The sequence below is a fragment of the Balaenoptera physalus genome (genome assembly GCF_965194825.1).
Source record: "Balaenoptera physalus genome assembly, chromosome: 19".
NCBI lineage: Eukaryota > Metazoa > Chordata > Mammalia > Artiodactyla > Balaenopteridae > Balaenoptera > Balaenoptera physalus.
Genome location: NC_138900.1, coordinates 11,790,802 through 11,803,688, shown reverse-complemented (window position 1 = coordinate 11,803,688; position 12,887 = coordinate 11,790,802). Strand labels below are relative to the sequence as shown.

At 51.5% G+C, this 12,887-nt stretch overlaps 1 protein-coding gene across 3 annotated transcripts in view; it reads left to right on the top strand.

Annotated features, from left to right (window-relative positions):
* The window catches only part of GRIK5 (glutamate ionotropic receptor kainate type subunit 5), a 50,677-nt gene that overhangs the window by 23,441 nt on the left and 14,349 nt on the right, over positions 1–12,887 (top strand). For all 3 annotated transcript variants that reach the window (XM_082438593.1, XM_082438592.1, XM_082438594.1), the window contains one exon: positions 1,462–1,665. In XM_082438593.1, coding sequence (XP_082294719.1) covers positions 1,462–1,665 — 204 coding nt within the window. The remainder of the gene's footprint in view (positions 1–1,461; positions 1,666–12,887) is intronic.

Genomic DNA, 12,887 nt, shown 5'->3' with positions numbered 1-12,887 from the left:
CGGCAGTGAAAGCATGGAGTCCTAACCCCTGGACCGCCAGGGAATTCCCACTGTGAGGAATTAAATTGATAAAATCCAGAGAACACACACAGCACAAGGGCTGGTACTTCGCAGGTGTTCAGTCCACATGGTAACCACATGGATGTTATCGCCGAAGCTCTTCTGGCTGATTCCTAAGTCCTAGCTGCTTTTATTCCTAAGTCCAAAGTGACACTGTACAAACAACCATTTAGACAATAACTATGTAAGATAAGTATCCCTTTTGTCACCGTCATCTTCATATGCCTCGTCTTACTAGCACTTGGAATATTCTCTCTGCTTTTGTCCTTATTTGGCACAAAAAGGGTCGGTAAGGTTTGCTCAAACCCCTCAGAAATAAGCATCAACATAGCAAAACAGCTGTAGGCCAGAGATTGCAAACTGTCCGGTGTTTGTTTAGCCTGCAAAGCATTAAAAAAAAAAAATTGGTATTAGAATTTGAACTGTTGCTAACCTTTAAAATCAGGAGATTTTGCAAAACAACCTGGGTTTCCAAATTCTCTTGACATTGGACCATCTGGCATCTCAGGCCTGCTTCCCTTGTGGCAGCATTGGGCTGGAGCTAAATCCTGGTGGGGCAGATTCTCTTTGATCCCTTGGTGGCTCATGAAGTCAGTTTAATGGGTTGTTATTGGTTGTGTGGAGAAATGAAGTAGAGCAGGACGGAAAATAGCAGGGTGTTCTGCCATAGTCATAAGGGAAAGGACTGCTTTGTGGAACTAAGTCTGGTTACATGTGTGCAACTGTGAGCACATAGACATATGTGTATGACTTGGATTACAAGTAAAATATATATCTTACTGCGGGTTTTAGCCAAAAGTTTGAAAGTTTGGCACGATCTCCATCCAGTCTGATTCACTCAAGTTACCTGCCTCCCTTGTAGCCATTTGAGCTTGAGATGAGGTTGTCTGGTGGAGATCAAACCAGTTTCCTGCAATCTGCTGGGGCCTGGCAGGGTCCCTGTGCTTTTTCCCTGGCTCTGAGTATTTGTTTTTGTTTTGGTAGTTATTTTTAGTTTTACTTTTTAAATTGAAGTATAGTTGATTTACAGTGTTGTTAGTTTCAGGTTATACATATATATGTATGTATATATACATATATTCTTTTTCAGATTCTTTTCCCTTATAGGTTATTACAAAATGTGAGTAGAGTTCCCTGCGCCATACAGTAGGCCCTTGTTGGTTATCTATTTTATATGCAGCAGTGTGTATATGTTAATCCCAGCCTCCTAATTTACATGCCCCGCCCCCCCGCCGCCGACTCTGAGCATTTGTAAGCAGGGGATAAAGGCAAGGACTCCATCATCTCCACTCTGCGAGCAGGTTCCTGATCTGGCTGCAGCCTGGGCCCTGGGACCCACGACCCAGACCCCAGATGCCCCAGTCTCTGACCACCACCCCCGCTTCTCTCCTGCTTCCCCAGGAGAACCCGTACGTCATGCGCCGGCCCAACTTCCAGGCCCTGTCGGGGAATGAACGCTTTGAGGGCTTCTGCGTGGACATGCTGCGGGAGCTGGCCGAGCTGCTGCGCTTCCGCTACCGCCTGCGGTTGGTGGAGGACGGGCTGTACGGGGCGCCCGAGCCCAACGGCTCCTGGACGGGCATGGTCGGCGAGCTCATCAACCGGGTACGGCGGGGCTGGGGCTGAGGAAGGGGCTGTGGGTCGGGTGAGCAAGGGCGGGCAGCCAATGGTGCCTCAGAACCAGCCTGGTGCATACAAGGGGCAGGAGCCGATGGTGCGCTGTGTCCCTGTGGCTGGTGAGCACCACGGGGCGGGCACAGTGGGGAAAAAGGGCGATGCATCCCTTCCCGTGTTCCGCTTTCAAATGCTTCCGTCACGCCACCTTGGCTTAGTCGGTGCTCGAAGATGTGTTGAGTGAATGAAAGAGACGTGGAGTGGGAATTGGACAGACGTGGAGGAGGTGGAGAAGGCTTCCTGTGAGAGGCAGGGATAGGGCTAGGCGGCCGGGACGGCGCCTCACGTGCGCTGTGCCCAGCACCTGCCAGGAGGTGGACGTGGAGGCTGCCTATTGTGCTCACAAGGCCACGCATTCAGTAGGTGTTTATTGAGCACCTAGTGTGTGCCTTGCACCACGCTGGCGCGGGATATAGTGGTGAGCACAGGGGACCTGGACCCTGCTCCCAGCAACTTAGGGTCCCATTGAGATGCAGAAAAGCAAATGACCACAAGACAGAGCCATTGGCTGATGGGGAAAACTCAGAGGAGGGACCCAGAGGCTCCTGACCCAGCCAGGCATCCAGGGAGGGCTTCCCAGAAGAGGTGACGCCCAAGCAGATTCCCAAAGAGTGTGAAGGAGTCAGCAGGGTGAAGGGGGGTATGGGAGAAGGGCAACGTGTTTGATGGCATTTACAAACAGCGGGGGCTGGGGTGGGAACATGAGTAAGAACGAGTTGGGTGTGGGGCATTTTAGAAGAGCAGCGGGGCCCTGAGTGTGGGCAGGATTTGAATGTAGGTGAGGAGGGCAAGAGGCAGTGGTGTGGGGGGTGGTAGGCAGGGGTGCAGCGGAAAAAATATTTTGGAGTCAGACCAACCTGGGTTTGAGTGCTGGGGTGAGTCATTTCTTTCCTCGGAAGCTCAGTTTCCCCTCCCTAGGATGGGGATAATGATATCTGACAGGTCTGTAGTAAGGTTACAGACACGCTGCACACGTTGCTTGTCATAGGTGCTTCTTCTTTTTATTCCAGTCATGAGAAGCCCTGTGGGCGAATGCCCCAAAAAGACAAACAGGCCCCCAGCTTAGGGGCATGTCCAGGGCAGGTGTGTGGAGCAGGGACCTGTGGCCACAAACGGTCAGGGTGGCCTTGACATTGGACTTGGCTGACAGCGTCAGAGACTGTCACCCTCCTGAGTCCCTGAATGTCACCAGCAGAGACTCAAAAAGGCCACTTTGCCTGACAAGGATGTTTATCCTGTAAGGCACTGATTTTCAAAAGTTGTTTTGACTGCAGAGCCTTTTTTCCATTTGAAAGTGCCCTCAGGGCCCTGGACAAAGCAGAGCTGCTCTGGGGGAGACAGAGGTCGGGATGTCCCCCCCGGATTCTGGTGGCTCGGTCTCCCTCACCCCACCCAGCTGGCAGGCCCGAGGCACTGCCCTACAGGCAGCCAGCTGGTTGAAAGCTTCTGCCCTGGGTGGGTTCAAGAGTCTGAAGCCAGGGCCTGAGGAGACAGGAGGCAGGAGCTGATGGCCAGACGCCCACCTCGCTGGCAGGCTTCCCTGTGACCTCATTGCCATAGCTTGGTCCCCAGTCTTGTAAGCTCAGAACTTCTGTTCATCAGGGCCCCCAGAAATAAGACTCCAGGAGAGCAGCCCTCCCCAACCAAAGTCACCGTCAACTGGACATCTGTTTATTCAACTGGACGTCTGTTTATTCATCAACAAAGAAGTCCTATTTACAGCTGTATGACCTTGGGCAAGAGTCTTAACTCCCTGTGCCTCGAGCCTTCCCTTAGGACTTGGTGTGAAGGTGCCTGGGGTGAGCATAGCAGGGCTGGGAGCTTTTCTCATTGGTTACTGCTCTTGTGGTCCTGAGTCCCGTTTGAATCTCTGCTGAGCATTTGCTGTGTGACCTTGGGTGAGTTACGTAACCTCCCTGTAAAACTGGGGAAATAACAAATGCTAGCGCATAGGGCTGTTGTGAGCATGAAATGAGTTAATCCATGTAGGGGCTTGGAACAGGGCCGGGCAGGTAGTGGGTGCTGTGTGCCTGTGCTCTCTTTCGATCATTGTTAGTGTTATTCCTGCCAGCACGTACATACATTCATGCATTCGTCCGTCCTCCAGCCAGCTAGTATTTACTGAGTGCCTACTGTATACCAGGCCCTGTGATACACCCTGGGGATTCAGTGGCCTGGCCTGGCCTTGCTCTTAGGGTTAAAGACTTTGGCCCGCAGCCAGGGGTCCATGGGATGCACCCCCTGCACACAAAGGGCTGAGCTGGCTCAAATGAGGAAACAGAATCATCGGGGCTGCTGGATGGCCTGCGTGGAGGTCAGGGGAGGCTGGAGAGGGCCAGGACTTGGTGACCGCCTGTGGCGGGGGTGGAGGAGAGAGGACGTGAGCGTTCCTTCTGTTTCTGGCTTGGGCAGCTGGGCGATGGCGATGACATTTAGGGAGAGAACACTGGAGGAGGAGCAGACTGAGAGTGCAAAGGATGGGCGGAGTTTGGCCTCTCCAAGGCTCAGCTGCCTGCTGTGGGATGGCCAAGTACACTGAGCTTCGCACAGATACTCAGCACCGTCCTCACGGCAGCAGCAGCTGACGTTTGTGGACTTCACGCCACGTGCCAGGAACTTTTCAAGTGTTCCTTAATTCTTCTAACAATCCTTCCTGGCCCAGAGGACCACTGCCCTCCTACCGATGTGAGATCAGGGGCTCAGTAGTGAAGGGACTTGCCCCCAACACGCAGGGCTGCAGCCAGGTGTGACGGACCCGAGGCCTGTGTCCTTTCCAGACACCCAGCAGGTACTTGGGAAGCCTAGAGTGGTCAAGGTGATGCCCACGCCGTGCCAGGCTCTTGTCCGAACTGTATGAACTTGTGTTAACTCCTTGACTCCCCACGGGCACCCCCTGAGGAAGGCCTGGGGTTTGCCCAGTTTTCTCTAATGGACAGAGTAAGGCACCAAGATACTGTCCAGGCCGCACGGCTAGTGACAGGCAGAGCCAGGGCTGGCACCCCAGCAGGCTGGCCCAGAGCTGACAAGTGACTTCCAGATGGAAGACAGCCCAGGGCACCAGCATCCCCCCAGGCACCCCCACCCCGGGGCCAGGCTCAGGGCTTGTAGGCCAGTCTGGAATTATGGTCCGTTTATTCCACCCAGTGGCCACTGCTGGAATTACCTTTCTCCCTGCCATCACTGCTGCGCTGTGATTTCAGGCCCCGCCCCTCTCACCAGCCTCCTCATGGGCCTCCTGGCCTCCCATCTCTCTCCATTCCAGTTTGTCCTCCAGTAGGATGTTTGTACGAGGCAAGTCCGACCTATTGCTCACAGGCTTTAACTGTCACCCCCGGGGGCCCTCCGGTCTGGCCCTTAAGGACAGGGCAGATATCTTAGGTCGGGTTTCCGGGAAGCAGATTCCGCGGTGGAGATTAGCAGGCAGGAGGTGTGTGGGGTGCCCTCGGAAAGCAGGGAGTAGAGGAGCAGGCTTGGGCAGAGGGAGGAGTTGAGCTGTGCTGCAGTCATGGCTGGGCCTCAGCCGTCCCACGGGCAGCTCTGGAGCTGGGATGGCCATCAAAGACATCCCCCTGAGGTTAGGGGGAAGGCTTTTATGCCCCCCACCGACACGTCATTGGATGAGGGCTGTCCTCGGGGAGGGTCAGGACCTGGGGCAAAGGCGTTCTTCCACCTACAGAGCAATCAGCCACCAACACCCGGGGCCGTGAGTGCCTGATCCGGAAGGAGGGTCTGGGCGGCCACCACGGTGTCCACTACAGCTGTGAGCTGGTTAGACGCCAGACAGAGCCAGCTTCAGGTTGCCTGCTTTCCCGTGTGGTCCCTGGCGAGCCACTTCATCTCTCTGAACTAGCTTCCCCTCTTGAAGTGGGAACGATGTTCCCTCCGTCACAGAGTTTTGTGGGGAGTGGGTGAGGGGGAAGCTGGAGGTCCCAGAACAGAGTCCGAGTCACCTGGGTCTTGCAGGTAAGGAGTTTGGATGTTCTTGTTGTTGTTTTCTTTTTGGCCAAGCCAAGTGGCTTTCAGGATCCTAGTTCCCCGACCTGGGATTGAAGCTGGGCCCCAGAATTGAAAGCACCGAGTCCCAACCACTGGATAGCCAGGGAATCAAGCCCCCCTTTTTTTTCTCCTTTTTGTTTTTATTTATTTATTTATCTATTTATTTATTTTTGGCTGCATTAAGTCCTCGTTGCTGCGCGTGGGCTTTCTCTAGTTGCAGAGAGAGGGGGCTACTCTTCGTTGCGGTGCCTGGGCTTCTTACTGTGATGGCTTCTCTTGTTGTGGAGCACGGGCTCTAGGCGCGTGGGCTTCAGTAGTTGTGGCTCTCGGGCTCTAGAGCACAGGCTCGGTTGTGGCGCATGGGCTTAGTTGCTCCACAGCATGTGGGATCTTCCCGGACCAGGGCTTGAACCCGTGTCCCCTGCACTGGCAGGCAGATTCTTAACCACTGTGCCACCAGGTAAGTCCCTTTTCTTCTTCTTGGATGTTATTTTTATTGTGTTATGAAGTCACTGGAAGGTTTTAAGCAGGGAACGTGCCATGATCTAATTTGTTTATTCTTTTTTTTTATTGAGGTGAAATTCATATAACATAAAATTAACCAAATTCAGTGGCATTTAGTATATTCGCAGTATTGTGCAACCATCACCTCTATCTAGTTCCAAGACATTTTCATGACCCCCAAAGAAAACCCGAACCCACCAAGCAGTCACTCCCAATTCCCCCCTTCCCCAGCTCCTGGCAACCACCACTCCGCTCTCTGTCTCCGTGAATTTACTTATTCTAGACATTTCATATAAATGGAATCAGCCAATATGTGGCCTTTTGTGTCTGGCTTCTCACACAGCATGACATGCTTGAGGTTCATCCACATTGTAAAATGATGAGTACTGCCTTTTTAGGGCTGACTAATATTCCATTGTATGGATATAGGACCTTGATTTAATTTCAAGATCATTTAAAAATGATTACTCTGGCTGCTGAGAAATAACTGTAGTGGACCAAGAGTAGAGACAAGGTGGTCCATTTCAGAGGCCACTGGAAGGTGTGGAAGAGAGAAGATGCTGGCTTGTGCTCGAGTGGTAGCTGTGTCAGGTGTACCACCAGGTGGGATGTGTGCCAGAGCGTGAGAGGAATCAAGAGTGACTCAGGGTTTGGCTAAGCAGCTGGGCCAATGGCAAGGCCAGGTTCCACCATGGGGAGGACATAGGAGGAGCAGCTTGGTGGAGTCGGGGGTCAGGGCGATAAGAGTTATCTCTGGGCGTGGGTCGTTTGAGATGCCTATTTGAAATTCAAGGGGGAGACAAAAGGATTTCCTTGTGTGACTGAGCATGAATTATTTATTTAACCTGTCCACTATTGATGGATATTTGGGTGGTTTCCAGTTTTTGCAGGCATAGACAATGCTACCATCAATTGGATTGGTGGGGGTATTCCTGAGGGTAAGTTCCAAGTGGTGGAGGTTCAAAGGGTATGAATGTTTTTTAAGTATATACTGCCAAATGGCCCTTCAAAAAGGTTCCACCAATTTATATTCCCACCAGAAGTGCACGAAAATGTCAAATTTTCCACACTCTTGCCAACAATGGGTATTATCAATCTTTTAAAAAAACCTTTGCCAATCTGAAAGGCTAAAAATATCTCATTGTTTTAACCTAAACAGAATGTCACATGGCTGCATATTAACTCCCATGTGGATGTACTGTAATTTATTGAAGCATTTTTTATATTTAGTTGTTTCCAGGTATTTTTAGATGTTTGTTTGTGCTGCTATAAACAACCATAAGCAAACAGCTTTATGCACGAAAGCTTGGCTTGCATTGTAGCTGATTAGGATTGAATCTCAATAGAATTACCCGGTGAAAGAGGAAAACCCTTCCTATGGCTTTTGTTATATACTGTTGAACTGCTTTCCAGAAAGACTACATCAGTTTCTTTTTTTTTTTTTTTCTTTTTTAACACCAGTTTCTATATAGGCTCCTTCTTGGCACTGAGGCTTTTGATGGATTTTTAGATATTCAGACAACCTCCTGTCATTTTCATAGATGGCAAGTCATTTTGATTTTTCCTGCTTTGACTGGTGGACCACAGTAGGGCTTATGTGGCCAAGTGATAAATGGAGTCTGAGCCCAAGTTCCACTCAGAGTGGGCCTGATAGGCCCTTGGACTCACTCTGTGTTTTTCCAGGTCCTGGTTGTATAATTGGAATAAGCTTTCTGACCCGTGGAGTCAGGGTCATTATGGTAGAAAGAGCCAGTGGAAGCCCCTAGAACTCCCCCTGTTTCCCAGGATAGTAATCCAAAAGCAATTCTACATCCTTTGGAGGAATTGCAGAGATTAGTGCCGCCATTAATGGCTTGAAAGAAGCAGGGGTAGTGATCTCATCCCTGTTCAACTGGCCTGTTTGGCCTGTGCAGAAGGCAGATGGATCTTGGAGAATGACTGTGGATTCTTGTAAATGCAATCAGGTGGTGACTCCAATTGCAGATGCTGGCCCAAATGAAGTATCTTTAATGGAGCAAGTCAGCACAGCCATTGGCAGCTGGTGTGAGCTACTGACCTAGCAAATGCTTTTTTCTGCAATCACTTTCCAAGGACCACCAGAAGCCAGGAGTATAAACCTTCAGTCTTGCCTCAGGCTGACATCAACTCTCTTGCTTTCTGCCATCATACAGACCAGCAGTCCCCAACCTTTTTGGCACCAGGGACTGGTTTCGTGGAAGACAATTTTTCCACAGACTGGCAGGGGGCGGGTCAAGGGGATGGTTCAGGCGATAATGCGGAGCCATGGGCAGCGGCAGATGAAGCTTCGCTCGCTCGCCCGCCACTCACATCCTGCTGTGCGGCCCGGTTCCTAACAAGCTGTGGACCGGTACCGGTCCACGGCCTGGGGGTTGGGGACCCCGATATAGAACACCGAGAACTTGGTCTCTTGACGCTGATCCATCACACTGGCAACATTTTGCTGATCAGATCTTATGAGCCTGAAATAGCATTTAGTGAGGACGTTGGCAATAAACCCACGGCTGATATCAGTCAGTCAGTGTCCAATCTGGAGACAAAACAGCACCAGTTACTTGAACAGAATCATATCAGCTATTTTTGTTTGTTTGTTTGTTTTGTTTTGTTTTTTTGTTTTTTTTGGCTGCACCTCGAGGCATGTGGGATCTTAGTTCCCTGACCAGGGATCGAACCCGTGTCCCCTGCAGTGGAAGTTCGGAGTCTTAACCACTGGACCGCCAGGGATTTCCCCTCTTTTTTTTTTTTTTTTTAAATGGAAAAATCTATATTTTTAATCACTACTCTTTTTTTAAATAATTAATTAATTAATTAATTAATTTTTGGCTGTGTTGGGTCTTCGTTTCTGTGCGAGGGCTTTCTCTAGTTGCGGCGAGCAGGGGCCACTCTTCATTGCGGTGCGTGGGCCTCTCACTGTCGCGGCCTCTCTTGTTGCGGAGCACAGGCTCCAGACGCGCAGGCTCAGTAGTTGTGGCTCACGGGCTCTGTTGCTCCGTGGCATGTGGGATCTTCCCAGACCAGGGCTCGAGCCCGTGTCCCCTGCATTGGCAGGCGGATTCTCAACCACTGCGCCACCAGGGAAGCCCCGGGATTTCCCCTCTTATCAGCTATTTGAACAGAGAGAATTTAATACAAAGAATTGTTAACTAGGGATTCCCTGGCGGTCCAGTGGTTAGGACTCCATGCTTTCACTGCTGAGGTCCCGGGTTCAGCCCCTGATCAGGGAACTAAGATTCCGCAAGCCACGCAGCGCAGCCAAAAAAAAAAAAAAAAAAAAAGAATTGTTAACTAGATGTAAAGCTGTTAACCCACTAACTGAAAGAGTAAAAATAAAGCTAATGGATCCTGAAGGTAGCAGCTGGAGGAAGCAGCCACTACCCCGAGGGCTCAGGGGAAAGGGGAAGAAGTTGGAAAGATTAAACCTTAGAAACTCAGACGAGGGTCCCAATAGAGCTGAAACTCAGACCTTTGCTGTTTGTCTGGTATTGCGGACATTTGGTGGGTTTTTTGGCTTTGAGCAACAACTTATACCTGGGTATAACTTGTGTGTGCTGCTTTAATCCCTTTACCAAACAACCTGTAAGGCTTTTCATTTTGAGGGAGGCCCAGAGCATGCAAAAGCTCTGCAGCAGGTCCTGGCTTCATGCAAGCTGATCTGCCACCTGGGCCTGATGAGCCGGCAGATCCCGGGAAGTGTAGAGTGCTGGTGGCAAATAGGGAAGCAGGCACCAAGAGGTGACTCGCATGCAGACCTCTAGGGTTTGGAAGCAAATCATGCTGTTTTCTGCAGATACTATTCTCCTTTTGAGAAGCCGCTCATTACCGGGCCCTGCTAGACGCTGAACACCCGCCCATGGACATTGAGTGACCCTGTGACCTGAGCGCTCATGTGACCTGGGTATTGTCATTTTTGCATCAGTCAGGGGTCTACCAGGAAACTAATCACTCCAGATATTTGTGGGGTTTTAAAAAATATTTATTAATTTATTTAATTTTTGGCTGCGTCGGGTCTTAGTTGCAGCATGCGGGATCTTTGTTGCGGCATGCAGGATTCTCCGCTGCAGCGTGCAGGCTCCTCGTTGCGGCCCGTGGGCTTCTCTCTAGTTGTGGCGCACAGCCTCAGTAGTTGAGGCACGTAGGCTTAGTTGCCCCGTGGCATGTGGGATCTTAGTTCCCTGACCAGGGATCAAACCCGCATCCCTTGCATTGGAAGGCAGATTCTTAACCACAGGACCACCAGGGAAGTCCCCAGATATTTGAATGAAGAGAATTATTTACTAGGAATAAAGTTGCTAACTAGTTAACTGAGAGGGTAAAAGTTGAAGTTCAAGGCAGGAATCAGCAGTTTTTCTGCAAGGGGCCAGATGTAAATATTTCCGGCTTCCAGGTCATCGTGTCACTACTCAACTCTTCCATTGTATGGAAAGCAGTTGTAGACAATACCTAAACAAGTGCGTCTGGCTGTGTTCCAATAAAACTTTATTTACAAAATCGGGCAGATGGTCTAGACTTGGCCTGAGGGCCATAGTTTACACACCCTTGCTCTCTCTCAGGCATCAAGGAGGTAGCAAGGCAGGAAGTGGCTCTGTCTCAAGTTCTGAAGGAGCAGAGAAGAGCTGAAACTCGGAAACTTAGAGGAAGGGCTCTGTGGGGCGGAAACTCAGACCCTGAGGAGGGGGCACTCGCCAGCTGGTACTGGTGCCCCAGGAAAGGCTCGGCGAGGCTGGTTCTGCAAGCGCTGGGAAGCTGCAGACTGAATTTGTCCGCTGCCCTGTGGAAGAAATGCTGCTGCCTTTGGTGCAGAAAGGCTGGGGACCCGAGAGTAGACCAGAAGGAGCAGGTAACTCTCCTTCCTCCAGCCTTGCAGCCTTCCTCTAGTGCCCCCTATTGGCAGAGCCTGTCAGGGAGCTGATAGCACTGCACAGATGGTTTGCACAGAGCTGGTGTACAGGGCAGGCTGGGGCAGAGGGACAGTCAAAAGTGCTTTGGTTGGTTTTTAGGCATTTAGAAAATCCCCCTGTCATTTCTACAGGTGGCTTATCATTTGGATTCTTCCTGATTTCATCCCAGGGATTAAACTGTCAGGGTTCCCTTGGGGAGGGAAGTCTTCTCTAAGGAACAGGTGTCCCTTTTGGGAAATGAAGGGGGAGGAGGAGGAGGTGGAAAGGGGGCAGGGGTTCCAAAGACTCTGAGAGGAATCTAGAAGAACTTGCAGCATTTAAGGATCTGTCTGTCCTCCATTCGGAATTCATCTCAAATCGGACCACCTCCTCTCCACCTCCACTTAGCCCCGCCCCCAGCATCTCCGTGGACATCTTTAGTCGGCTTCCACTCTTTCCCCTGTGGTCTGTTCTCAGGGTGGCCAGATCACGTTACCCACCGCTGCTCACATCCTCTGATGTGATGTCCTCTGTTGCCCTTGGGGTAGAATCCAGCCCCCTTTCCCTGGCCTGCAAGGCCCTGCAGGGCTCTGGTTCCCACTCTGCTGCATTTCCCACCCCACCCCCCTACCCTTTCTGCTCCAGCCACCCTGGACACTGTCTTAGGTGCAGTGGGAAAGCCACCCAAGGATTTTTAAACAGGTGACTATCATTTTGGATGGGGGGGTGTTATGAGCAGAGGCAGGGGGCCAGTGAGGAGGCTGATGGGTTATCGTGGGGGGCCTTTGCCAGGACAGACCTCCTGTGGGTGCATAAAAATGAAGATCCCTGTATTAGCTAACATTGTTCCCAGCGATTCACATATTAGTCATGAGAGTGGCAAGTGCACAAGAAAGGAGAAAACCGGGAATTCCCTGGTGGTCCAGTGGTTGGGACTCTGCTCTTTCACTGCCGAGGGCGCTGGTTCGATCCCTGGTTGGGGAACTAAGATCCCACAAGCCGTGGGGTGTGGCCAAAAAAAAAAGGGGGGGAAAACCCACTCCTTACTCTCAACACCCAGGAATTCCCAGGGGTAAGCTCTGAATCCCGTGTGTTCTGGGCCCTTGCCACACATGGCCGCCTCTGGATTCTGCCTTGGGGACGTGCCATCTCTCTCTCACCCTGCCATAGTTGTTTCACCTGTGCCGGCTCTCTCTACTCTTGGTTAATCTTCTGGATCTGTCCTCTTTCCCTGACATCGAATTGTCTTTCAGATCTCTTCTCTCCTAGAGCCTGGATTTCATTTTGGGTCCACGTGATCTCTCCCTGACCTTGGTTTTGTTTTCAGCCTGTGCCACCTCTCTTTGCAGTATCTTTGGGGCCTGTGCCCTCTCTCCCCACCCCAGTTCTGTCCCAGTCTGTATTACCTCTCAGTCTCAGCCCCTTGTGGGGGTGCGTGTGTCCCTCCTCCCAGGCCAGTGATCCGGGACCTTGACTCTTATTTCAGCCCCAGGGGGAGGACTCTACTTGAATTTGGAGTCGGTGCTGGGGCCCGGCTGAGCCCTGGGCGGTGGAATCAGTATGCCTGGAAGGAGCATCCTGGGAGCCGGGTCCCAAACCCAGGAGACATCTCGCTCACCGCCCCCCCCAATTTTACAGAGGACCAAACTGAGGCCCAGAGACATGGAAGCCCCTGCCCCTGGTCACCTAGTGAGCTTGGGGCAGAGCCAGGGCTCCCTACTCCCACCCCTGGCCCTTCTCAGCGCCCTGCCCCCTCTG